This window comes from Aquarana catesbeiana, linkage group LG12 (genome assembly GCF_042186555.1).
Source record: "Aquarana catesbeiana isolate 2022-GZ linkage group LG12, ASM4218655v1, whole genome shotgun sequence".
Taxonomy (NCBI): Eukaryota; Metazoa; Chordata; class Amphibia; order Anura; family Ranidae; genus Aquarana; species Aquarana catesbeiana.
The window spans coordinates 42,562,644-42,590,590 of NC_133335.1; the positions used below are offsets into that span (position 1 = coordinate 42,562,644).

At 42.2% G+C, this 27,947-nt stretch overlaps 2 protein-coding genes across 4 annotated transcripts in view; one reads left to right on the forward strand and one right to left on the reverse strand.

The window, feature by feature from the left end:
• Positions 1–12,269, forward strand: part of SMARCD2 (SWI/SNF related BAF chromatin remodeling complex subunit D2) — an 89,116-nt gene extending 76,847 nt beyond the window's left edge. Inside the window, exons 13-14 of one of the 2 annotated variants that reach the window (XR_012236877.1) lie at positions 2,219–10,517; positions 10,822–12,269. Coding sequence is in view for 1 of the 2 variants with exons in the window: in XM_073607639.1 (XP_073463740.1) it covers positions 2,219–2,272 (54 nt within the window). In the remaining variant the exon portion in view is untranslated. Of the gene's footprint in view, positions 1–2,218 lie in introns of both variants that reach the window. The other variant, XM_073607639.1, reaches the window with a different exon arrangement.
• On the reverse strand, positions 12,135–27,822 carry PSMC5 (proteasome 26S subunit, ATPase 5). Of its 2 annotated transcripts, none has more exons than XM_073607641.1 (12): positions 27,666–27,822; positions 25,578–25,649; positions 22,595–22,664; positions 20,650–20,747; positions 20,509–20,565; positions 20,198–20,428; positions 19,981–20,107; positions 19,510–19,700; positions 18,881–18,979; positions 16,853–16,963; positions 14,516–14,602; positions 12,135–13,312 (listed from the first exon to the last, which is right to left on the reverse strand). In XM_073607641.1, the coding sequence occupies exons 1-12, from the start codon at positions 27,711–27,713 to the stop codon at positions 13,259–13,261; spliced, it is 1,245 nt and encodes a 414-aa protein (XP_073463742.1). In that variant the 5' UTR covers positions 27,714–27,822; the 3' UTR covers positions 12,135–13,258. The 2 variants fall into 2 exon arrangements, with proteins under 2 accessions (XP_073463742.1, XP_073463741.1); XM_073607640.1 differs by having other exon boundaries at positions 27,660–27,804.
• Positions 27,823–27,947: the final 125 nt, after the last annotated feature.

The following is a 27,947-nucleotide window of genomic DNA, read 5'->3' on the forward strand; positions in this document are numbered from 1 at the left end:
GGGGGGGTACAAGGGTGGCTGTGGACTGAGGGGTACAGGGGTGGCTGTGGATGGGGGGTACAGTGGTGGCTGTGAATGGGGGTGCAGAGGTGGCTGTGGATGGGGGTACAGAGGTGGCTGTGGATGGGGGGTACAGTGGTGGCTGTGGATGGGGGGGTACAGTGGTGGCTGTGGACTGGGGGGTACAGTGGTGGCTGTGAATGGGGGTGCAGAGGTGGCTGTGGATGGGGGTACAGAGGTGGCTGTGGATGGGAGGTACAGTGGTGGCTGTGGATGGGGGGGTACAGTGGTGGCTGTGAATGGGGGTGCAGAGGTGGCTGTGGATGGGGGGTACAGTGGTGGCTGTGGATGGGGGTACAGTGGTGGCTGTGGACTGGGGGGTACAGTGGTGGCTGTGGAAGGGGGGGTGCAATGGTGGCTGTGGACTGGGGGGTACAGTGGTGGCTGTGGACTGGATCCAAACAATATTAAAGATTAAATAAAGTTTAATATTGTTATCTGCAAGTGTCTGTGTTATATAACAAAACTGCAGCTATATTACCTCATTAAGAGCGCCACTCTGTGCTCAGATTACTTGTTGCCTTTCTCTTCTCCTCGTCTGACAATTCGGAGGGTGGGGCCGAGAATGAGGTCAGTCAGGAGGGGAGGAAGAGAAAGGCAGCGAGTAATCTGAGCCCCGAGTGGCGCTCTTAATGAGGTAATATGGCTGCAGTTTTGTTCTATAACGCAGACACTTGCAGGTAACAATATTAAACATACAACCACTTCCTTGAATTAATCACAGCCACTGGTGTTAGCGGCAAGTACAGAATCACAATATATATAAAATAATATGCAAAGAGGTTGGGGGGAAGCTTCAGAATGGCAAAGATGTTTTTATTACAAATTAGGTGAGCAGACTGCAGTTCCTCTTTAAACTTTAATGATGACTGGCAAATAGGACACTGCAAACAAAACAAAAAAAAAACATGTAGGTGGGCCCAGGATAACCCCTCCTACTTCCAGCAAGTCTCAGAAGGCTGCATTTTTTTAGCTCTACTGTTAATGAAATTTTTTTTGCTGCCATTTTTCTTCTCTTTCTTATTTTTTTTTCTCTTCAATCAATTCTCTTCTCTACATCACTACTAGAGACGGTTATTATGATCGCAGCCAACCCGCGCTTTTTTCCCCCCAGCAGCGTGAGACTGACAGTTTCTGCATCACCCGGAGCTATTACTGCCATTATTGGTGTTATTTGACATCCCTGCAATTTGAGATGATGATAATGAACTTTATGATTGATAATATTGCAATCATATTGTGCATCCTGCTGCTTTTTATGTGTAGTAGTTGCTCACATTGAATAAATTGGTGTTAATTTTATAATTACTATTATTTATCTTTAAATGTTTAACTTTATACTTACGTGTAGATCTTTATTTATTTTTCTTTGTTTATCTTTATTATTGTTCACTGGGGCCCGAGTACCTAGTTTTGTTCATTTCATGTATAAAATGTTTTTGGAATGATGATAATATTCTGATCCTTATGTCCCGTACACACGATCTGAAATGCCGCCAGCAAAACTCTGATGAGAGCTTTTGATCGGAAAATGCGACCGTGTGTATGCTCCATCGGACTTTTGCTGGCGGAATTCCAGCCAGCAAAAGATTAAGAGCAGGTTCTCTATTTTTCGGTTGGAAAAAGTTCCTATGCCAAAATGCGTTCGTCTGTATGCAATTCGGACGCGCAAAAAATCACGCATGCTCGGAAACAATTCGAAGCATGCTCGGAAGCATTGAACTTCATTTTCTTGGCTCGTCGTAGTGTTGTACATCACCGCGTTCTTGACGGTCGAAAGTTCAGAGAACTTCTGTGTGACTGTGTGTATGCAAGCCAAGCTTGAGCGGAATTCCATCGGAAAAACCATCCAAGTTTTTTCTGACGGAAATTCCGCTTGTGTGTACGGGGCATTAGAGAAGGGGTTATTCTGGACCAGCCCATAGATTTATTTCATTGCCAGTGTCCAATTCCCCCTGCAGGAGGCAGTATAACTGAACGCTATCTAAATTCCTGTGTCCCTCAATGCACGAGAAAGAACGTTTTTATTATTATTATTATATTATTATTATTATTATTATTATACAATATTTATATAGCGCCAACAGTTTACGTAGCGCTGTTTTTATTTATGAGGATCGTTATTAATCTGAGTTGTACATTCTCTATTATGTTCCAGGTCCAGCAGCGGAGACAAGAGCTCGAGCAGGTTCTGGGAATACGTCTGACATGAGCACAATCTGGAGCAGCCTCTACTTAAATTTCATGTGCCTTAATATACATGTTATATACATTCTGTCACCTTAGAAAAGCTGTGTGTCAGTCCTCAGGTACGATAAAAGTTAGCTGCCTTTTCATTTACCGAAACTATGCAAAAATTCTGTCTCTGGCAACATAAGGAAAAGGTTGCATTTTCTGTATAAACCCTAAAATCCGATTAGACCTTGTTGGTTTCTAAAGGAATTGTCTAATTGGGTGCTGTGGGTTTAAACACACTAAACCCCATGGATTTGTTTCATGGATACGTTTCCAGTGTACAGCTTAATTCCTGTTATTGATTGTCAGCCAACATATGACACACTTTTACACAGAGGCCCGGAATGGAGTGTGAGGCATATATATGTGGGCGCAGTTTTTGGCTCTCCAGTCTTTAGGGCCCTACAGGTCCAAAAAAAAAAAAAAAGGCTTCCATTTTTGTTACAATACTTAGGGTGGGATTTACTAAAACTAGAGCATGCAAAATCTGGTGCAGCTCCGCATAGAAGTTATCAGGTAGCTGATTGGCTACCATGCACAGCTGCGCAGTGCTCCAATTGTAGTAAAGCTCCCCTTTTTTTGTTGTTTTCTTTAATATTGCTGTAAAGGGCAACTCCAGGTAAGCCTCAAACTTCACAGTAGAAAACCTTATCAATAGAATCTAAAAAGTAATGGATATTTTCTTTTTTTTTTTTCTTCCAAATCCCTGTTTCGTTAAATGGCTGCTTAGCATACTAATGTTCACCTCCAAACTGATGATGTCACTCTGACTTTGTTGTCATTGTAAGACCCCATACACACTATTAGATTTTCTGCAGATTTTTGTCTTCGGATTTACCAAAACCATGTAGTGCAAGGGCCTGCTTGATTGCATACAAACAAAAACTCTTATGCCCCGTACACACGATCGGACTTTCCGACAACAAAACCGTGGAATTTTGTTCGAAGGTTGTTGGCTCCAACTTGTCTTGCATACACACGGTCACACAAATGTTAGCCAACAATTCCGAACGTAGTGACGTACTAGATGTACTATGTGTTTTTTCAGCTCTTTAGCGCCACCCTTTGGGCTCCTTCTGCTAATTTCGTGTTAGTAGAAGTTTGGTGAGTGTTGATTCGCGCTTTTCTTTTTGCGTTTTTCATTTAGCGCTATTATTATTATTATTTTTATTCTTGATATCACTTGAAAAAAAAAAAGCCTTTGAAAATTAGTTTGCAATAACTCCATCAGTATCACCAGCAAAGCAGCTTCATTATTATCCCATTAAAGAAGAAGAGAATTGTGCGCTGCATTTGGAGATTCCATAATTTGCCGCGTCACGAATGTTAATTCTCCATTACGAACGCTAGTTTACAAGACCGACCGCTTCTGCTTCCGAGCATGCGTGCTTGTACTTTGGACTTTTGTGCGACGGACTTGTGTACACACGCTCGGACAATCCGACAACAAACATTTGTTGGCGGAAAATTTGAGAACCTGCTAGCCAACATTTGTTGGCGGAAAGTCCGCCAACAAATGTCCGATGGAGCATACACACGGTCGGACTTACCGCCAACAAGCTCACATCCAACATTTCCCATCGAAAAATCCGATCGTGTGTACGCGGCTTTAGGCCCCTTTCACACGAGGCGGACTCCGTTTCCACGGAGTCCTCCTCGGTCCGCCGGCTCAGCGGGAGATCTCTCTGTTGATCTCCGCTGAGCCGGTGGATGACAGGTCCCTCTCTGCTCACTGAGCGGGGAGGGGCTTGTCAAGCGCCGCTGCCGCCTATGGAGAGATCGGACGAAAACGGACAGCATGCCCGTTTTGATCAGATCTCACCCGATCCGATCCGCCAGCGACGGATGCGAATGTAGAGGCATCCGTCTGCTCTTAGCGGATCGGATGTCAGCGGACATGTCTCCGCTAACATCCATCGCTCCATAGGCTAACATGGAGCGCCCGTTCAGGTCCGCCGTCAAAACTGACAGGCGGACCTGAACGGTCCAACCGTGTGAAAGGGGCCTTAAGGTTTGACCTCATATTATATGGTTTTGGTAAATCTGCAGACAAAAATCTGTAGAAAATATAATAGTGTGTATGGAGCCTTAGGCCTTACTAAGTACTTCCTTGTCCCCTTATCAGCGTACAGAGCAGACCCTTGCACTGTAAGCCTGATTTAAACTTTTAGCCGGTGTGGGAATTCACTATATAATGCTATATTTCTGGTAATAATTGAATCACTTTGCCCTGTTGAGTTTTTCGTTTCCTGGAGTTGTTCTTTAATTCTAAAACATGAAAAAACATTTTTACCACCATACATCAAGTCCACATTGTGTATGGCGTATAACGCTTTTATTATAAATTTGGAGAGCCACAATTACCATAATGCCAAATTTATGAGACTGTGCTAATTGTGTGAATAAACAGCCCCCTATAACCTTATCCTTTAAATTAAAACTCAGGAATTTCCCTATTCAAATAATGCCAACTTAATTGAATCCAGTACTTGACGTTTATATTTTTTTATTATTATAAGGCAGTAGTAGCATTTCAGTCAGTTTTGGCGTAGTTTTAGGATTTGTGTTTGACGTTTTCTATATGCAAGTGTACTATTTGCACTATATGGTGGGGAAAGGGTTTAAAGCTTCTTTTTTTTTTTCTATGGTACTGCTGGGGAAGGATCTCTGCTTCCTGAGGAATACAAGGTTCAGAGTTTTTATTATATGTTCTTTTTTATTTCTAAGGTGGCCATTTGTTAGTCTTTCATATGCAACTTGTAATGCATACTTTTGCACTAAGTTTTGCAAATTTCCAGCAGTGATGTTTTGCCAGATGGTGGGAATAGCCAGATCACTGCTGGTGACATTGTAGCCTTTTCTGTGTTTGCTATTATTATTACCCCCCCCCCCCCCCCCAGCAAAAAGTGGAAATGGGGAGGTACATGCTGTGAATCTGCTGCGCAAAATGCTGAATGTGCAACTTGCAACCTGGAGCCATACTGTTTGTATCTCAGGGTGTGTGTGCTATTGATACATGCAAGTGCAAATTCATGACTTTGGACCAAATAAGAATCCAAAAAAAAAAAAAAAAAAAGAAAAGCCATGTGATTACTTCAAAGGTTTGAACGATTTTGTACTAAGTTCTTTTACATGAGGTGGGCTAATGTGATGTAAAACTGTTGGTGGGTGTACGGAAATAGAATAGCTATGCTGCTTCTAGACAGGAAACAAAGAGACCCGGTTCAAACGTCATTCTGGAGCTTCATACAGTGCTGGAGCCGCTGGGGGTTGTGCCAGGAATAATCCAAGTCTACGGAAAGGGCCCTCAGTAAGCCTATAGGATAGGGGACATTTACGCATACAAAAAAGTAGAAGCAAGCAAACTTGGTTTGCCCATGCCAACCAAACTGATGCCATTTTTAAAACATTTGAAAATCTAAGATTATTATCACCTACTATCAGTTATTAGTAACAGTTCCAAAAGAACCAATGAGGATAAAAAATATGAAAGCTACCATTGGCAGCGATTTTTAACCACTTCCTGACCGGCTCACGTACAAATACGTCGGCAGGTTGGCTATCCTGCGCAAAACGACGTACAGGTACGTCGGCTCCTTTAACCTCCCTGGCGGTATGATTATTTCAGATTTCAGGTGCTGAAAGCGGTACCATTATTTTGCATGGAAATTTGGCGTTTTATATTGTAGGCCTTTAATTCTTAGGAATAATTCACTTAAATCTGTCCAAACAAGAGTCTAGTAGACATCCCGGGTATGATAAAGTTTGAAACACGAAATCATACATTATAATATAATAAATAACTATAAATAATTATAACAAATAATAATAATAAAAATGATTCAATCATGTAATCAAATCAAAAACACTGAAATTTGTTCAGTTGCAGAATTGTCGCTGTCATTACTTTTAGTGTTTGATGACGAATTTCCCCACGAATCACTATCGCTCAATTCTGCGAGTGATTATAATTTATTATCGCTGTTTTCTAGCTGGTCTAAAACCACTTTTGATGTAAAGGGACAGTTTTGGTTGCTATGGACAATCTCCAGTTTCCTGGCAGAAAGAACAGTATTTATAATATAAAACTGCATGCAGTACACTGGACTAACCACTAGGGACAAAGGGGATGTGTAATTATTTGATACTGTACTGTAATCTGTAAGATTACAGTATACTGTATCTATACTGTGTTTTTTACTTGTTGAATTTGGCGCCGAACTCCGTCCTCATGCGTCGCAACGATGTCAGGGAACGGAGCTCGGCACTGTGAATCGAGCGAGACACGGCAGATCGCAGATCACAGCGGGGAGACATCGCAGGATCCAGGGGACAAGGTAAGTATCCTCTACATGGATCCTGCGATGCGATCCCGAGTCTGGCTCGGGGTTATCGCTTTTGGTACTGAAATCTCACCCTGAGCCACACTCGGGAATACCGCCAGGGAGGTTAGGAGCCTTAGTAGGGACACGCAGCATGGTGCGGGGACCCGATGCGTGTGGCCGGCGGTCGCGATGACCACCGGCCACCTGTGATCATCGGGAGAAGAGACAGAACCAGGATCTGTGTGTGTAAACACACAAACCCCAGTTCTGTCAGGAGAGGAGAGACAGATTGTGTGTTCCTATTAGTTGGGAACAGCGATCTCTCTCCTCCTCTAGTCACTCCCATCTCCCCCAAAGTGAGAACACACACTGAAGGAACACATTTAACCCCTTGATCGCCCCGTAGTGTTAACCCCTTCCCTGTCAGTGACATTTATACAGTAATTAGTGGCCATTTTTAGCTCTGATCGCTGTATATATGTCAATGGTCCCAAAAAAGTGTCAAAAGCGTCTGATCTGTCCGCTGCAATGTCGCAGCTCTGATAAAAATCGCTGATCGCCATCATTACTGGTAAAAAAAAATAAAATGTATCTGACTTAAAAGGATTTGCTGTTCTGTGGATGCTGGATAATTTAAATAAAGAATTTGAAAAAAAAAATTACTTTAAAAAAAAATAAATACCATAAATCTATCCCCTATTTTGTAAACGCTATAACTTTTGCGCAAAGCAATCAATATACACTTATTGCGATTTTTTTTTTTACCAAAAATATGTAGAAGAATATATATTGGCCTAAACTGATGAAGAAATGTGTTTTTTTTTTAAAAAATTGGGGGGATATTTATTATAGCAAAAATTTTAAAAATTGTTTTGTTTTTTTTTTCAAAATTGTCAGAATTTTTTGCTTATAGCGCAAAAAATAAAAAAAGCAGAGGTGATCAAATACCACCAAAAGAAAGGACGGGGGGAAAAAAAAGGACGTAAATTTTGTTTGGGTACCACGACGCACAATCGCCAGTTAAAGCGACGCAATAATTGTATCGCAAAAAATGCTCTGGTCATTAAGGGGGTAAAACCTTCTGGGGCTGAAGTGATTAAAAGATACTGGTTTCGGAAGCTGTAATCTTTTATTTCTGGTATCACTACCTAGCAGGTCACTGGCCTAACATTGAACAAGCTGCCCCCACATACCTTTTTTTTTTTCCCCCCAAAACAATGACTAAAGCAGATGTCACACAAGTGATGTGTTGCCAAGCTGCAGAGTGTGGGAGAGACTATCACACGGTTCATGGCCCTATATAGTGAAGCCAGGATCAATTAAAAGTCCCAGTGTTTGTATCTTATATCACATTAAAGTGACACTAAATTTTATCCTTAGGCCTCATATACACACAGAGCTTAAAACAGGGCTGTATACAGCGCTCCCAAAACGCCCCTGCCCATTGGAATGAATGGGCAGCGCATTCAAATCGCTTTGAAAGCGCCACAAAACGGGAGTTTTTAACCCCCTTTTTGGGGTTAAAAGCTCCCCGCTAGTGGCCGAAAAGCGCTGCTCTCCCCCAGCTGCCCCTTATACTTAAGCTCGATCCTGATCCAGCAATCTCTGCTCTCTCCCTCCTCATTGGCTCCTGCTGTTGTCAATCACAGCCATTGACGGCGGTGCCAAGTCCTGGGCTTGTTATAGGGGCACTTGGGGGGGGGGTTGGCTGCTATGTGCAAAACTATTGCACAAAGCAGGTAAGTATATCATGTTTGTTATTTTAAAAGGAAAAAAATTACTTTTATAATGACTTTAAGGATTGGTAAGCTGCAATATACAGTGCCTTGCAAAAGTATTCACCCCCCTTGGCTTTTTACCTATTTTGTTACATTGCAGCCTTCAGTTCAATGTTTTTTTAATCTGAATTATATGTGATGAATCAGAACACAATAGTCTAAGTTGGTGAAGTAAAATTAGAAAGATATATACATAAAACTATTTTTCAGAAATAAAAAACTGATAATTGGCATGTGCGTATGTATTCACCCCCTTTGTTATGAAGCCCATAAAAAGCTCTGGTGCAACCAATTACCTTCAGAAGTCACATAATTAGTGAAATGATGTCCACCTGTGTGCAATCTAAGTGTCACATGATCTGTCATTACATATACACACCTTTTTGAAAGGTCCCAGAGGCTGCAACACCTAAGCAAGAGGCACCACTAACCAAACACTGCCATGAAGACTAAGGAACTCTCCAAACAAGTAAGGGACAATGTTGTTGAGAAGTACAAGTCAGGGTTAGGTTATAAAAAATATCCAAATCTTTGATGATCCCTAGGAGCACCATCAAATCTATCATTACCAAATGGAAAGAACATGGTACAACAGCAAACCTGCCAAGAGACGGCCGCACACCAAAACTCACGGACCGGGCAAGGAGGGCATTAATCAGAGAGGCAGCACAGAGACCTAAGGTAACCCTGGAGGAGCTGCAGAGTTCCACAGCAGAGACTGGAATATCTGTACATAGGACGACAATAAGCCTTACACTCCATAGAGTTGGGCTTTATGGAAGAGTGGCCAGAAGAAAGCTATTACTTTCAGCAAAAAACAAAATGGCACGTTTTGAGTTTGTGAAAAGGCATGTGGGAGACTCCCAAAATGTATGGTGGAAGGTGCTCTGGTCTGATGAAACTAAAATGGAACTTTTTGGACATCAAAGAAAACGCTATGTCTGGCGCAAACCCAACACATCACATCACCCAAAGAACACCATCCCCACTGTGAAACATGGTGGTGGCAGCATCATTCTGTGAGGTTGTTTTTCAGCAGTCGGGACTGGGAAACTGGTCAGAGTTGAGGGAAAGATGGATGGTGCTAAATACAGGGATATTCTTGAGCAAAACCTGTACCACTCTGTGGGTGATTTGAGGCTAGGACGAAGGTTCACCTTCCAGCAGGACAATGACCCCAAACACACTGCTAAAGCAACACTTGAGTGGTTTACGGTGAAAGATGTAAATGTGTTGGAGTCAAAGCCCAGACCTCAATCCAATAGAAAATCTGTGGTCAGACTTAAAGATTGCTGTTCACAAGCGCAAACCATCCAACTCAAAGGAGCTGGAGCAGTTTTGTAAGGAGGAATGGGCAAAAATCCCAGTGGTAAGATGTGGTATGCTCATAGAGACTTATCCAAAGCGACTTGGAGCTGTGATAGCTGCAAAAGGTGGCTCTACATTGACTTTAGGGGGGTGAATAGTTATGCACATTGTCTTTTTCTGTTATTTTGTCCTATTTGTGGTTTGCTTCACAATTAAAAAAAAAAAAAAAAATCTTCAAAGTTGTGGGCATGTTCTGTAAATTAAATTATGAAAATCCTCAAACAATCCATGTTAATTCCAGGTTGTGAGGCAATAAAACACGAAAAATGCCAGGGAGGGGGGGGGGGGTGAATATTTTTGCAAGGCACTGTATAATGTTCTAGGTTTCATACAACTTTAAGTTTTACGGCCTACCCATTAGGAACAATTGTCCCCCGTTGGCCTGAGCTCACATTTTCCTGGGCCCGAGCACGCTTAAAGCAGAACTCCGGACAAATTTTTTTTTCCATGTCCTTGTTCCTGATCTCCTACTTTCACCAACTTTTCCATCCATGTTCTTCTGAACTCTGTAGTTCTTCTGTAATAGGCTGCTGAACTTGCTGAAAAATCGTTATTGCCTGCTGACTTCCTGTTTGCAAGACCGCTGGCTTCTATCCCTCTCCTAAGCTCAGCCAGCGGTCTGGCACGCCCCCCTTGTAAGTCCTCTAAAAGCCTGAGAAGGGAGTTCTATTTCCTGTAGTGGGCAATCTCCCAGCCCCCGGTCTGTGCCGTCCATGGAGGAGGTGTCCTCTCTCCTCCTCACTGCCTGGTGGTCCGCCCCCCACCTGCTATCTCCGTGCAGAGCGGGGATCATCATCAGTAATCAGATGTATTACACAGCGGGGATCTCCGACTGTGTCAGGTATAGTATAAGAGAACATAGATCACTGATGCCCGACCTCCCACTGTTATGATTGACAGCGCACTGTGCCGTTATTGGCACAGTGCGCTGTCAATCATAACGGCGGGAGGCGGGACCTCAGCAAACGTTGTTCTCGTATACTATACCCGACAGTGGTAGAACCCTGCTGTGTCATACAACTGATTACTGAGGATAATCCCCGCTCTGCACGGAGATAGCAGGTGGGGGGGGGGGGTTGTTGGAGTGGAGGTGCTCCTAGAATGTAGTTAGCAGATTTAAAGAGTATCTATACTGATAATAATCCACGTTCTGCACTGGTGGGACTGTCATGAGGCACTGGTGGTCCCTGACATTTGGCTCTGGTGGACACTGACACGTTGCACTGGTTTGTATTTATAAGGCTGTAACCTATCATACCATGTGTTATATATGGTTTGCTGGCTGCAGAATGAAGGGTGTGATTTATGTTGAAGTGGGCGAGTTCACATTTACATGTACAAGCCTCATGTACCTCCCACATTCATTCCCATCCCAAGTATTCATGGGAAATGTAGGCTAATGAGAGAGAGAAGAGGATATGATGCAATCACTGTTCTAACACCTCCTACCTGCCAGAATACAGGCTGCATTTTTTGAATCACAAAACTGACTTCCTGACAATTCAATCCGTCATATCTCTTAAACACTAAAAAAAATTCACAAATGTAATAACTGTTTAGTGTTGTGTGGGTTTTTTTTTTGAAAATCCCAGAGTTCTGCTTTAAGTAATCACCTGTCAGTCAGACCACAGGAATTCCTGCTTCCATGCTCGGGTGTGGTTAGCGATCGCAGTGTGTATAGTACCCGAGCCCACCCCCTTAAGCAGGCCAAGGTACAATACAGAGTGATAACATTAGTCAACCAAACTAGATTTTTGGTCAAATGTTCTCAGGCACAGTATAGAGATTGCAAATAGGAGTGTACTCACACTAGGCATTCAGAGTCCTTGTGTGTATTTCCAGTGTTTGCACCATAAAAAAAATAAATAAATGGCAGTTTTCATATTTGTAACCATGCAGGTCAACTACAAAAGAAATCAGTCATCTAGGTAGCGGCCTTAACGTAGACACACCTTACAGTTGCCTAAACTTGGGTAATAGGAAGCCCAGTGGAAAATGACCCCCATCACTGTCAAACAAGAACAGTGAACAAGGACCAATACTTTAGCAGTACAATTAAAATATGTAGGAGAGATCTTCTAACAAAGCCTGTAAAATGTGCCTTGGTAACATTCAAAACACTGCTCTTCGGGAAATGTGCTGAATGGTAGCAGGCATTTTAATGCGTTTTCCTACCAGCTTGTTGTTGGCCTGTTCCACATACTACAATTGCCAGCCCTGAAAAAAAAATTCCAAGAAAAATGTAGGCTAGGTAAAGTCAAGGGCTCTGGTGCAGCCTCATAGAACAAGTAACATTACGTAGACATAGGACACAAAACGGCTGCAGACAAATGTCTAGAAGCAGCAGGGACAACAAATAATGACAATATATTTTTATCTATGACTTTAATACATTGTGCAGTTTACATAGCTGTGGGAGTGGGGACCAAATATGTATAATAAAGAATTGTTTGCAAAAACTGTTGAATGTTTTAACAAATAAAAGCTTTTGTCTTTTTTTTAACTTGTTCTGTTCTTTATTAAAAACAGATCACAGAATGTTGTTATTAATGTTACAAAAAGAAATGCATTTTTAGTTTAACGATTACTGAAAAGAACAATACTGAAACCCATTCCCGCTTACATACTTCCTTACCATCTACACTACAGTGATCATATGGACACCTATCTTAAGCAAACCTTTCAAAACGGGGGGGGCTGCCATTGTTAACCTTTTCTAAAAAGAAGTTTTTATCCTGTAATGCTGACCCCTCTGGCTTCAAAACTTTTGGGCTGATTTACTAAAGGAATTGAGGATCTTCAAAACAATAAATTGTATGATTCTTCACTTCAGTTACCCAATCATGTGCAGATGAAAACCTGTAAACATGATTTGCTTTTTATGTGACTGCACAACTGAAGTGACTATTCAGACAACATATTACGTGAAGATTCTCCAATCAGCCTCCAGGAGTTAGTGTCCCAGAACAAACATGCAGATCAGGAAATCAAAGAGTCCTTATCTGAATACTTGTCCCAAGTCAACAATGGCAGCCTGCATATTTCTCACAATTGGTTTCCTAAATCAGATTCCTGGGGTAAAAAAGGGGAGCAGCAGAGACTGAAAATTACTGACTTTTCCAATCAAATCTTATATCAATGCTTAAAAACTTATCACTGATACGAGATTCCTTTTAAAAAAAGGTAGGTAAAAGGAAACTTGTGAAAAACCTAAATAAGCTAAAATTTGATAGCATAAACCATCAGCTCTCCCCCACCCCCACAATGTGCCCCCTAGTGCTGCCCACAGCTTATGCCATCAGCTACAGATAGGATTCAAAGTTTCCCCATGGGTTTGCTTTAAAATAACTCCCCTGGCTGCTTGAATGTTACAGAATGGTGGCAGGAGTCTTCAAGTGAGGTTTCACCCAGGCTGCACTATCACAATGCAGCAGCTGTACACAGACACAAAATGAACTGCTGACATCTTCCAAGGATTTGCCGATCATATTGTTATTTCCATAGTTTCTTTATAGACATATTCTTTTCACTGTCTTTCTGCATCACCTGAAAGAGAACGAAAGCTTTAGTTATAGGTACCAAAAAAAAAGTGTAAAATATTACCTTGTTCAAATATTTTATTGGTACAGCAGAAAAAAAAAAAAAAAAAGGGGAAGAAGTGCAACGTACGGACAGAATAAACTCTTGTGGATTAACTCCAATGAGAAAGAGTGTAAAACAGTGTTCACACTATTGCACCAATTTAGTAGGGACGCAGCCCATAACAAAGTAGGGAAAGCATAAAAAAACAATGACGTCAAACAATTAATGACTGTAGTATAGCACTTTATAGGAGAGTATGGTAAACCCCAAATGTCCAGCTAGGTCATGTAGGGAAGGGGGAAAAGGGAGAAGGACAACCCTTCACGACCGCTAAACACACATAATGTATTTTGCAAGGTAACAATCAAAGAGCAGTAGATAACATATGGGATATACAACTAAGGGTATTGGGCTTGAAAGTTTGCGGAAACTAGAAAGGCTACCTTAGGTAGTATGAGTGGAGTTGGTTTTGCACGCAATCGGGCACGGCCTGTTCAGGGTTGTCCATGAGTAACAGAGGTCAGGATGAGAAGAGAAGACAGAGGGGAAAGGCAGATGGAGAAGGGAAGGGGGACTAGAAAGCAGGGGGATGTAAGGAAAAGCAAAAACCAGAAGAACTATGAGGGGAGGGGGAGCAGGTAGAAACAGGTCCGGGGGGGGAGGTTGGGGAGTAGGAGAGGAGAATAGGGATCCTCATCCAAGGGTCTCTAATGATCTATATGAACAGTGTAAAATGTTAAAGCAGAACTACACTCTCAAAAAGAAGTTAGCTCCACTTTACCATTTCCCTTCCGCAGGCAGAATTTTATTTCGGTTTCCTATTCTTTTTAAAGTTTCCAGGTCTACCTGGTAAGAGATTTACAGTCCAGAACAGCTGAAGTCACTCCCTCCACTCCCTTACAGATTGGGGATTAGAGATTACTTCTGTGGAATGGTCATAATTTATGCTGAGTGCACAAGGATGACCTTACTTTTTGTCCATACAATGAAGCACATACCACTAATGGACAACACTTGGAAAGGTTCACATTATTGCTACAGCTTTTTCTAAGCTGCTGAACAAACCCGTTTGCTGCCAATGGCGTGTACCAGGGATAAGGCGCTCATGGACAAAATGGTTTGGTTAGTCGTTGATAAACTTATTTCCAAATATAACAGGAGTCTTACCTTTGCTACGGCCATTTCAAAGTCTTCTTGTGTGACGTGTACTCTCCTCTCCCGTAGCGCGTACATCCCAGCCTCCGTACACACACCCTGGAATCACATTGGCATGTTAAACAGATCAACCTACATCATAAGGACGCACATTTTGTAATACAACCTGAAGGTGAGCCTAGCACGATTAAAGCTACCATCTGGCAGACAAATCATCTTATTATGCACAATGGCATTTTACTGATGTACTGCAATGAAAATAGTTCATCTCCCAATAGCATTTGGGAGTCGCAGAATGTGGGGTTGGAGCTATGTTTTGGGAATAGGCAATGGTCCCCAGAGTGAATATAATTAACTATAGTTAAGAAACTGAAAAAAAAAAAAAAAAAAAAAAAAAAAAAAAAATGGGGAGGGGGAATAGAGGAGACCCAACAATGGCCCTCCTCACACAGATTACGGGAACACACAACGTTGCCACGGGGCTGGAGGCATTAGCGTTTACTAAATCTAAAACTTTTTCCCACGTATGTTTTGCAAAAAATATGGAACAAAGTTAGACAGCTACAGGGGATCACTGGCTTCACCGGCTACAGCCCAGTTTGGGAGAACCGATACTATGAGGAGTTGCAGTCCTTGACGTGCGCGATGGAAGTCCTTTGGTGTCACACATCTGGTACATATCATTACGAACGGGACAATAAGTTCCTTCCCAGAACTACAGGCTAAATTGGGCTGCCCCATTCCATGTATTTTTCAAATCTACAATTACATCATGCGGTGAGAACACAGGCAAGCGGAGAACTGTGGATACAATATCCGGCCCCTGTCTTCCACTACATGGAAGTGTCCCATTTTAAGGGTTTCATTTCCAGATCTTACTCCATACTTATGGCCATACATCAAGGCAATTTCCCCAAATAAAGTGATGGCCCAGTGGGAGGGTGACATGGGTACATTTGGAGAGGACCAATGGGAGGAGGTACTACACACTATACAACAGTGCTCTCTCAACACGGTGCAACGCCTGTCCCAGCTCTTTATCGTCCTGCGGGTACATTTTACACCTGCTAGACTATACAAGATGGGACTGGGGGAGGATGCAGACTGCCCCCGCTGATCCAGAGACCACGGAGACCTGATCCGACCGACTCTGGTAATGCCCAAAACTACACCTTTATTGGAGGGGAGTTGTAGCGACCATTAATCAGACATTTCAAGTTAACATTCCACTGGACCCCAAACAGTGCATTCTAAGCCCGCAAACTAATCCTCAGACACTGGAAGGCGACAGCCTCCCACTCTGAAAGAATGGGTGACCCAAATGGGAGTAACATTAAGGTTAGAAAAATACATTTTCCAGCACAGAGGCCATCCGGGAAAATTTGATCTGGTATGGTCCCCTTGGTTGAATACACCTGGCCTGACCGCAGCTGACCTTATTATGGACAGAATTCCTAGTTAACAGCAACTGTGGAGAAATTTGGGGAGGGAAAAATATACATGCAATGTATTTTGAGACTAGAGTGAGGAGGATTGACGATGACAACTGTGTGATTTAATGATGACTCTATAAATATAAAAAATAGGACTTCGTAAGACTTGTAAACTTGTTCCAATAAAAACCTTTTTGATAAAAAAAAAAAAAAAAAAGAAGAAAGAGACAAGTAGCTTCCTGCATCCAGGCACTAGGCATTCTTTACATGCTGAGATTGACTAAAGATAATCTGTTCCAACAACTGATGTCACAAGTTAGCCCTGTTTTCTTTAGCCAACAGTGACATCAGAGCACCCAGGCCTGGGAGTCTGCAAATTTTTTCTTTTTTACATAATTTATATTTTGTGGCTTTAGCTTTACTAGATATCCTTCTATAGAATGACTGTTGATGTAGCAGACACAGTTCTGCTCTAATATCTACATATAAGGGTTCTGTCATTCTTGCTGAGGTTCCTTTTAATCACTGAGAATCTGGCCTGTTAATAATTATAGGAGAACACAGTAATTTTTTGTACAACTCCCAGCAATACTTGGACTGGAATAAAAAGCTTTCATTTCCCACTAGCATTTGAGATTAAGGGATTCTCAGAATGTGGTTTTGGGAATGGGTGTTGAACACAGAATGGTCTGGGGGGGGGGGGGGGGGGGGAGACATGATTGCACAACAACATCTGGTTTCCAGTGCTCATACTCCAATCTGGGACTCTAGACAGCAACTAGTGCTACAAGAATTCATCTGCTCCCTATTAATCTATTGTTTACAAGGACCTGGGTTCCGGCCCAAAGACACGTCACCAAGTTTTTCTTCCACACAGTACATTGCAAGTCCCTCCACTTATTAAGGGTACGCTTACCTTCACCTCAGCCCCGGATGCGCCAGGCATCAATTCAGCAATCTTGCGCAGGTTGATACCGCGAGTCAGATTCATTTTGCGGGAATGGATTTTGAGGATGTCCAAACGTGCCTGCGTGAAGGACAGATCATTGTAGAGCAGTCATGGCCAATACACAGAAAGAAGGTGGAAATTTTAATTAACCAAAGCTTCTCACTTAAAGGGATTGAACACTAGGCAAAATTAATTTGTTTTACAGCAAACCATTCATGTAAATCAGAAATTCTGATGGGTTAGTATGGCACCAATACTGCATAAAAGACCCAAGTACATAAATCTGATTATCCTTATTTCAAACGTAGAGTCTTCCCCCATCTTGTTGATTCCAAAGAGGCTGCCTACTGAGACAAACTCTGAAATTACAGCCAGACTTAGGCGGGGGCAGTCTTCTGCAGAGACAAACTCCTTTTCTTGTGCCTAGAACTGGTTCAATCTGTGTGGCTGCTTTTAGCTTAGTATAAATAACAACAATGAAGTTCAACTGAATGGAAAGTCCTAAGCATTTCATAAGGAATAAAAGCAAGGAAAGTCACTTTCACCATTTTCCTTGGGTTTATTACTAGCAGACATAACCCTACAAGTTTCCAACAATGTGACTGTAGAGCTGTTAATTAATCAGCTGTACCTAAACTTCAGTTCCCAAAGAGCAGAGACGATATTGGAAATTCTGTTCTGGCAATAGTCATGGGACACTTTGCCAAGTTCCCTTCACCGCTTCCTTAAACATTGTCAATATCATGCAGACCGATTTTTAACAGTCTTTATTAAAATTAAAGTAGATTGGCATTAAGCAGACCTTTACATATTTTGCCTGTCAAAAATGCAAAGCCTAGACTGAAGTGCCAAATCCTAAATCTGAAGGTGAGCTAGGCCTCAATTTGAGGAACTATTATAGAGCGGAATTCTTAGCTGCGTGCATCAGGTTACTCAAAAAGTCTGGGTGATGCTGGAGAAAACGTTGGCAAGTCTTAATTTTACTCATGCCCCTCAAGGCCTTTTGGACACCAACTTTTTTCTCACTATCCAAACTCTAGGACAAAGTTAATGAGCTGGAAGCCTCTTGCCCACCAGCTTCACACCTCCTCCTACTAGATGGCCTCCTTTGGTTCCCTCCAGATGAATCTTTTTTCAGAACATAAGCAACTGATGGTGAAACAGTTTCCCTCAAATTCCTGCAAGGTGGTAAATTATGCCCACTGGAGGAAGTCAGAGATGTGTATAGAAGGTTCCCTATGGATGCATGGAGGTACCAGCAATTACAACATTACTTACCTGAGGGGCATCAGAGTGGTGGATTCTCTCACCACCTTTGAGTCCTTATGCAATCTCCTACTTATAAACTTTTAAACCAACATAGTGCCCTCACGGGTCTTAGATTCGCTAGAGTGTCATTTTACAGACTCTCAGAAATGCTAAGACTGGTGCATGCCTCCTCTATGTGTACCGAAATACAAGAGACTGACTAAACTCATGACAAGGTTGTATAGGGTCCCAAAGCTGTTAGCTCTAGTGTGTCCCTCAGTCTCAGTCCCATTTCCCTCATTCCCATTTTTTTGTTCCTTCCATTATTTTTGCCACAGTGTTTAGTTTTGTAGGGCAGACAAAAGATAAAATTACTTTCACTGTACCACTCTACTGTTTTAATTTTGGTCCTTAAAGATCAACTTGTCAATAAGAGTACGTGATGAGTATACTACAAACGACTACTACTGTACGTCCTGTGCACTTTTAGGCCTGCTCTTATCGTACAATGGACCCGTATACCCTGGACTATAGTCTGTACCCTCCTTGGATCTGTTTTTCTTTATATTTGTATATCAGTTCTTTTGTATTACTAAAAGATGAAAGATAAACTATATAAAAAATAAATAGTACAGGTCTGATGTAAGAAAATCATCTTCCAGGAAATGAAGAAAAAAAAAAAAAAAAAATAATGAATAAAAAATGAGGGATTAAAACAAAGACATGAGCAAGTCTTTAACCAATTACCTCCTCATTAGGAGGGGGGAACTCAATTTTTCTGTCAATACGACCAGGACGCAGGAGAGCGGAGTCCAAAATGTCAATTCTGTTTGTTGCCATGATGACCTAAGAAACAAATAACAGCGATTAAAATAATGACATAGCTAATACGAATTTAAAAATATGCATTTGCACTTCATTTAAGCTTCTGTTACATACTCGCAGCTGACTACCTTACCAATCTAACATTTTTCCCCATCAGGTTTAACTGGGATCTTCTATATAGTAACACAGGCGCCCCCAATTTCCAATGCCTCTACCAAAAGTAGGCACCCAAATATGTTTTTGTTGACAAACTGAAGCCTGCCCAACAAGGTACATCTTCTGACACAAAGAATAACTATACTTTAAGATTTCACAATATCAGATTTCACCTGTAGATAGCGCTCCAAGCAAACCAAAAACAGAACCCAGTACAAAAAAAAAAAAAAAAAAAAAGTGTATCTGCCTATACTTACACCCCCCCCCCTTAAGAAAGTAAAGTATGTGGGGCTAAGAAGGGGTGCATTGATTTGAACATGAGTAGGCAAAGCACAATTTCACTTTAAGGACAATTATTAAGACTCATTGTTATTTCTGTGCATTATGTGATCTACCTTAATGTTCTTGGTTGCCTCAAAGCCATCCAACTGATTCAGCAGCTCAAGCATTGTACGCTGGACCTCACTATCACCACCAGACCCTCCTTCTAACCGCGAAGATCCAATAGAATCAATCTCATCCATGAAGATAATTGAGGGAGCATGTTCACGAGCCATTACGAAGAGTTCACGCACCATGCGGGCTCCTGCAGATGTACAATACTGGTTAGTATACAGGCCTACACACTATACTGATAGTCAATAGGAACATAGTAGAGTAACATCAGAAAAGACCACCAAGTGATTCATCAAACCTGGCTCCTTTTAAATAGAAGTAAATATAAATTTAATATATATTACACTTTTTATTTTATTATACTATTGCTGCATATTATGACACATTGGGAATATATTCATGCAGTTTGGTAAAAGCACCGACAGGGCCCCTTTAAAAATATGATACAGTGGTTGGATTTGTTCTTTTACCTTCTCCAATAAACTTCTGTACAAGTTCAGATCCTGACACACGAATAAATGTGCAGTCTGTATGATGAGCAACAGCACGGGCCAGCAGAGTCTTCCCTGTACCAGGTGGCCCATAAAGCAGCACTCCCTACAAGAACAAAGTGTAAAGATTTAAAAAGGTGACAACCAACAGCGGGCAACAAAAATGAATGTCATAATTTTAGGGCAAAGAACAAACCTTAGGCTGGGCAATCCCCAGGGCCTCAAATAGCTCTGGATGTTTAACAGGCAGCTCAATAACTTCCTTGATTTCTTTGATTTGCTTATCTAAGCCACCAATCATTTCATAGGTGGAGTCTGGAACTTTCTCAACCATCATCAGTGACACCAATGGGTCCACCTTGTTGGGCAAAATCTTATGAAGGGTGTAACTGTCATTCCTCAGAGCTACTCTGCAATTTGGTGTTACCTATGGAGAGAGGCTGGAGTCAATAATATAGTAAATATGATTTAACCATACCATCATTTTGATCCATCTAAAATACTCACATCATTAATGTCAATATTCTTATCAATATCCACCACAAACTTCCCTTCTGGGTGGACCTAGAGGAAGACGGTACAGACAGATTTATGGATAGTTCACATAACAAAGGACCAAAATTAAGCTGGGAGGATTGAACTGCTTACCTTGACCAGAACCTTCTTTTTATCCATTGCCCTGACCACCTCGCCCACATAAGAGCCCTGTTCCTGAAGCAACTGCAGTTCTTCACGCAGAAGACGTACTACAAAGAGTGCATACAAGTAGTTTAAAAATTGGGTCTTCTCGATATTAGCAAGTCTAACATAGGTTTTTGAGGTAGCCCCTTATAAATAAAAAACAGGGGTGTGCAATTTTATACCAGCCAGACACTTTAAGGCAGAAAAATCTTCCACAAAATCTTTAGATGCAACTGCTGTAGTTTGGTTCTGAGGACCAATGGCTACTAACATCCATCAGCTTTGCCTCAGTCACGTTAAAAGTGGTTCTAAAGCTAAAAGGATTTTTTTTACCTTAATGTATTGTATGCAGTAGGGTAAAAAAAACCCTCCACTGTTTGTGCAGCTTCCCTGTTTAGGGTTGTTGTCTTACTGGAAGGTGAACCTCTGCCCCAGTCTCAAGTCTTTTGTAGACTAATAGGTTTTCTTCTAAGATTGCCCTGTATTTGGCTCCATCTATCTTCCCATCAACTCTGACCAGCTTCCCTGTCCCTGCTGAAGAAAAGCCTCCCCACAAAATGATGCTGCCACCACCATGTTTCACGGTGGGGATGGTGTGTTCAGGGTTATGTGCAGTGTTCGTTTTCCACCACATGGCTTCTCACAAACTGCAAACAGGACTTCTTATGGCTTTCTTTCAGCAATGGCTTTCTTCTTGCCACTCTTCCATAAAGGCCGGATTTGTGGAGTGCACGACTAATAGTTGTCCTGTGGACAGATTCTTCCACCAGAGCTGTGGATCTCTGCATCTCCTCCAGGGTTACCATGGGCCTCTTGGCTGCTTCTCTGATTAATGCTCTCCTTGCCCGGCCTGTCAGTTTAGGTGGACGGCCATGTCTTCGTAGGTTTACTCTTTCCATTTTCAGATGATGGATTGAACAGTGCTCCGTGAGATGTTCAAAGCTTGAGATATATAAGCTAATCCTGCTTTAAACTTCTCTTTGGCCTTCATGATCCTGTTTGTTTACTAAGGTTTTCTAACAAACCTCTGAGGGCTTCACGGAACAGCTATATTTATACTGAGATTAAATTACACACAGGTGGACTCTGTTTATTAATTAGGTGACTTCTGAACGCAATTGGTTCCACTAGATTTTAGTTAGGAGTATCAGAGTAAAGGTGGCTGAATACAAATGCACGCCACACTTTTCAGATATTTATTTGTAAAAAATAAAATAAAAATTTGAAAACCATTTATCACTGTCCTGCCACTTCACAATTATGTGCCACTTTATGTTGGTCTATCACATAAAATCCCAATAAAATACATTTACGTTTTTGGTTGTAACATGACAAAATGTGGAAAATTTCAAGGGGTATGAATACTTTTTCAAGGCACTGTAGATTTTTTACTTTAGAGCAGCAGAAGGAGGATTTTATGAATAAAGATGAAGTGTTATAGTAAATGTGTCTCATTTTTTTCTGCTTAGCATCTAATTGATAGGTCCCCTTCAAGGTACGACTACCTTGTCTTTTCTAGCTCACAAGGGTCTGTCACTAACAGCATTCTTTCCACAGCAAAATACCAATATTTTTTTCCAAACGAACGTCACGTTCTTAGATGACAATCCTGGGTGAGAGTAAGGTCACATTACTGCATGACCAGCCAGAACACAACTGATTACTGAGCAAGAAAGACAGATGACATCTCCTAGCCTGCCTGCAGCAGATGACATTTTCGCTCCCAGGCAGACTTTGAGAAACCATCTCAGGGTATAGTCACCTGACTGGAGTTCAAGGACTGCATTTTATCAATAAAAGATCGTTTATTTTTAAATTTCATTATTCTGTAGACTTGTTAGCAATTTATACGTTTATTAAAAAGACTCCAATGAGAGTCATAGCTGGTTAATGTGGAATAAAAATTGTTTACCTTTAGCATTCAACTCATTTCTTTGAGCTTGAAGACGTCTTAAATTTTGACTTTTTTCATTGACAACCAACTAGAGAATAAAAAACATGGTTATACAAAAGCTGCATCAAAAAAACACCTAAGCAGTCAAAAGCGTATCATCCAGAAAAACAGAAGTTCCATGGTGGCTGCATTTGTTAAGGCTTTTTTCTCTCTGTGAGAGACACCACTCTGGATAAAAGAGCACAGGGGGCACCAGCATTGTCAGTCTGGGGGGAGGGGGGTGTTATATCGATCAGCAGATTTAGATACACTAATAAATTAAAGCCAAACTCTAGCTCACACTGCAGTTACAGCAACAGTTTTTTTTTCCTTTTGGGATAAAGGTTGATTATTATAAGCACTCCAGTCAGTAGTAAATGGTTTGTCTCAATACTGATACATTTGCAGCACAGCTTGTTCTGTTGAAAATCAGCCAGAACACCAGATGAAAATAAAGGAAAAAAAGCCTAAAAAGGAAAACTAATGAAGCCATCACTTGAAAAACAGAATCGATAAGCTGCAATATAATACACATTTGCTTTTGGGTTTAATACTGCTTTACAGGATAAGTCCACCTTCCTGAACAGGTTATATGTTACACCCATATTAAGGTTACAAGTTATATGTTACACCCATGTTCAGCATCAGACCCCTCTCCCTGATTCCCAACTCCTTGCAGCAGCGAGCCAGGGATTCTCTCCCCGCACATGCTGCCATTATTCAAAGAGCGCGGCCGTGCGGGGCTCCGCCCACATGGCTGCGTCATTAAATCACAGATCCCCGAATCATTCATTAGATCCCTAATGAATAAACTACAAGTACCGACATCATTTGTGGCTGTCAGCTTGTAGTTCTCAATGAACTGGCACTGTTAAGCACTCAGGTAGTTCATTGATTCTTCCTGTCAGTGTGAAACTGCCTCTCTGTATGATGTACGGGCAGACAGATCACACTGACAGTCTGCAGGAGACCCGCATGGCACCTGTGATCTGCCGATTACTGCTGCACCACTTTCCAGTCTCCTAAAACAAAAAATAGTAAATGCACATTTCTTTACCTGCAAAAAAAAAAATTTGCATTTATAATTTTTTGTTAAAAAGTGAATTTATCCTTTAACGCAGTGGTTCTCAACTCCTGTCCTCGGGACCCACTAACAGGCCAGATTTGCAGGATAACTGAAATACATCACAGGTGATATCATTTGCCGCTCAGTGATTGCAGTATTCTAGTCTGAATCTCCCCAATGTAATACTTAAATTCTGGCCTGTTAGTGGGTCCTGAGGACCGGAGTTGAGAACCACTGCTTAAACTAGACCTAGCATTTACATAAAGTTTTCCACACATTTACTCTGCTTTGTACCAGATTTTCCTTTAAAGGAGAATCGCAGGATATCAAAAAATAAACATCTATACTCACCTATGTGGCGGCAGCATCAGTCAGATGCCACAGCTGCCCCCCACTGGCTCTAAGACCGAGAACTGAACAATCATATGACTGCTGGACGCTCAGTTCTTGGCTTTCTCTAAGCAGAGAGCAGTGACTGTCAATCACCGGCATTCTGCTCTGCCCCTCCAGTGCTCACTGGAGCGCTGGGCTGTGCAGGGGGTGGGAGCAGCTGACTCACTCTCTCTGAGAGCCTGAGCCAGCTGCTGGTGAGCCATGTAGGTCAGTGATGGCGAACCTTGGCACCTCAGATGTTTGCCACCCCCATCAAATCATTCTCTGCAGCTATTACCTTTTGTACCACCACCCCCTCCCCTTTAGAATGTAAGCTCTACAAGCAGGGCCCTCCTGTACCTTTTGTACTGAACTGTACTAGTGTTGTCCCCCCTATACATTGTAAAGTGCTGCGTAAACTGTTGGCGCTATATAAATCTTGTATAATAATAATAAATAATAATTTCCCATGATGCTCAACAACACTACAGAGTGCAAGAGCATTATGGGAAATGTAGTTCCATAACATCTGGGGTGCCAAGGTTTGCCATCACTGATCTAGGTGGATCCCAACCATAAAGTTGGGATCCCTCCAGAGCCCGGATTGACTCTGTGACATCAGCCTCCACAGCAGGTTTTAAGCTGGCTACACATTATACAATTTATTTTGTTTAATTTCCTTTATATTTATCTTCAACTATGTAGTAGAAGCCCTGCCTGATTGCATACAATTTGAAAAAGTGTTTAGGTTTGACCTCATATTATATGGTTTTGATAACTCTAAAGGAAAATTGTATAATGTGTACCCAGGTGAATCTGGGTCATAGGAGTGCAGAAATAGGTGCACCCCTGTGACCCAGAAGAGAAGTATGGCCAAGAAAGCATTGTCTATACTTCTTTTAAAGTAATTGTAAAAGGTACAAATTTAAAAAGTAAACAAAAAATAACAAACATATCGTACTTACCTCCATTGTGCAGCTTGTTTTGCACAGAGTGGCCCCGAACCTGCTCTTCTGGGGTCCCCCCGAGGCTCCTCCCCACATCCGATAACCCCCTCGGAGAAGCGCTTCCCTGAAGGGGTTACTATGCGGGCGCGCTCCCGAGTCCAGCATTCGGCTTCCATAGAGGCTGAATGCAGGACTCGGCCCCGCCCCCCCACGTCATTGGATTTGATTGACTGCAGCGGGAGCCAATAGTTGCGCTGCTATCAATCTATCCAATCAAGAGCAGAGAACCCCGGGCAGAGAGACAGCGCGACCTTGTGGGTCAAGTTTGAGGGCTCAGGTAAATAAAGGGGGGGCCGGTCAGTGACAGGTGTTTTTTCACCTTAATGCATAGGATGCAAAAAAAAAAACACGAAGGTTTACAACCCCTTTAACAAACCTGTGTAACTTCTACACACCGACAATGACAGGGACATTAAAATACAAATTGGCCAAAAGAAGGGATTTAGAACTCTTCTATATTCTCCTTGAGAATTTTGCTTACTATCTAGGATGATGGTGTGACATTGAAGAACCTTACCTGGAGATCCTCAATCTTAGACAAATAATACTGGCGTAAGCCAGTGCCGCCACGTGACTCGTCCATATCCATCTGTTACAGACAGAGAAAAACGTAGGTCAGAATAACATTTGTGTATAAATAAACTGTGCACAATTATTGCAGCCCAATTCTTGTTGGCATATAAAACACAAGGAAAGCTCGATCGATGTTCCATATGGGCAGATCATTCAGACATTGAAGGCTTGTTGAACCTCACATGGGTAATACAAAGAAGACAACTGGATATCTGCATTTTATATAAAACTGTTTATAATAACTGAGATGTGAGATTAAAGTGGTTGTAAAGGGAAGGTTTTTCACGTTCATGTATTCTATACTATGATTCATCAGTTTTTTATTGGACTTAAAGTATAACTAAAGGCAAAACTTTTTTTTTCGTTCTGGATGAAGCGGAGAGGGATTAGAACACCTGTCAGATTTTATTACTTTCTGTGCCCCGTTAGGGAGCTTCACCTTATTTGTCCGGGTTTACCATTATCTTTAAAAGTGAAAGAAAGTCACAAATTTTGGGTTGTCCACAGAACAGGAATAGAGTGAGAATCTTCCGATGGGGACACTAGTTCTGGTGACAACCAGGGATTCTCTCACTTCCTGTTCTGGCTATGGGACAGGAAGTGAAGGGAAAGCTCCCCCATGGGACACAGGTGGCAAAAAAAATAAATAAAAATGAACTGAGATGGGTTATCTCTCTCCTGCGCTATCCAAAATGAATAAAGAGTTGCCTTTAGTTACATTTTAATATTTCAAAAGTAATGCTCAATGTTTTTAAATCTGCACAATTCATTAACCACTTGCTGACCACATTATAGCTGAATGACTGCTGTGCGGTTGTCTGGTTCTGGGAGAGCTTCTATTGACGTCCTCCCAGAACGGTGCACCCGACGCACTCTGAACGTGTGTCCGTTGGACACAGCTGATCACAGATTGGGGTAAAGGACCAATCACAGCGGCCCTTTACCACGTGATCACACTTGCTGGTTATCGGCAGTACTTTTCTCACGATGTAAGGCACAGGCAGTAAGTGTGAAAGGAGACATCTACATTGATAATTAGGACACGGATCATCAGCGCCCCGTTGATCAGTGCTGCCCCCCAACCAGCTCCCCGTTGATCAGTGCTGCCCCCCAATCAGTGTCCTGATGATCAGTGCTGCCCCCCAATCAGTGTCCTGATGATCAGTGCTGCCCCCCAATCAGTGTCCTGATAATCAGTGCAGACCCCCAATCAGTGTCCTGATGATCAGTGCAGCCTCATCAGCACACATCAGTGAAAGAGAGAAATGACCCGTTAGTAAAATTTTATAACAATCTATTTTTGGTCTTTTTTCGTTTGTTTAGCAAAAAGTAAAAAAGCCAGAGGTTATTAAATACCACCAAAAGAAAGCTCTATTTGTGTGGAAAAAAAAAAACCAGAAGATAAAAGTGTCCTATGGGTACAGTGTTGTATGACCGCACGATTGTCTTAAGTGCGACAGAGCTGGAAATTGGTCTGGGCAAGGAATGGCGTAAAAGTGCCCAGTAAGCAACTGGTTAAATAGCTGGTGATCCTGCCATAAAGGTTCCTTGCTCAGGCACTTCCTGTTACAGGGTGACAACGCTCTGTCCCCTTCTCCTGCGTTGTCACCATCCGGAAACCCACCCTGACCAATGCCAAGGAGCCGTCCCTGGAGTGTATGCAGACAGGAAGTGGCTGTAAAGAAGCTGCAGGAGATCAGCAGCACTGAGATGTAACAAAACATTAAAAACAAAAATGTGTGTAAACCGTATTTTAGGACTATGAATGGAAATGATTTCTGATGCACACTGAATGTGGGTTAGCCAGGATCGTCTACATAAACTGCCCATGTCTGGGTGTGCTGTGAGGACCGGCACGACTGCTGGGATCTGTAGTCCCCACAGCAACCAGCTGGCCCCGGGAAGCCTGAGCCTGGAGTACACGGAGCACAGGCGGGACAGGCACACGGCATGACCGCTATGGACAGGGAGGAGTATACACAACAACACATGACCGCTCGAATCAAGAACAACAGCCGCATATTACCCGCACCTGCTCCACCGCTTCCCCCACCATCTTGTAATCGCCCGGCGGAGCCATTCTCTGCTTCACCGTGACTCAGGACCGGAAGCCGGAAATCGATGACTACTCTTCCTGACGTACTTCCGGCCTCCCGGCATTAGCCATAGACATTTCACTACAGCGCACTGGAGAGCCAAGCTGCCACAGCGCCTCCTTATGTACGGAGGCGGAACTAACGAGAGCGCCCTCTGCTCTCTGCAGATAGAAGAGGAAGTGCAGTGGCTCCCCTAGAAGGGTTCTCTTCACCTTCAC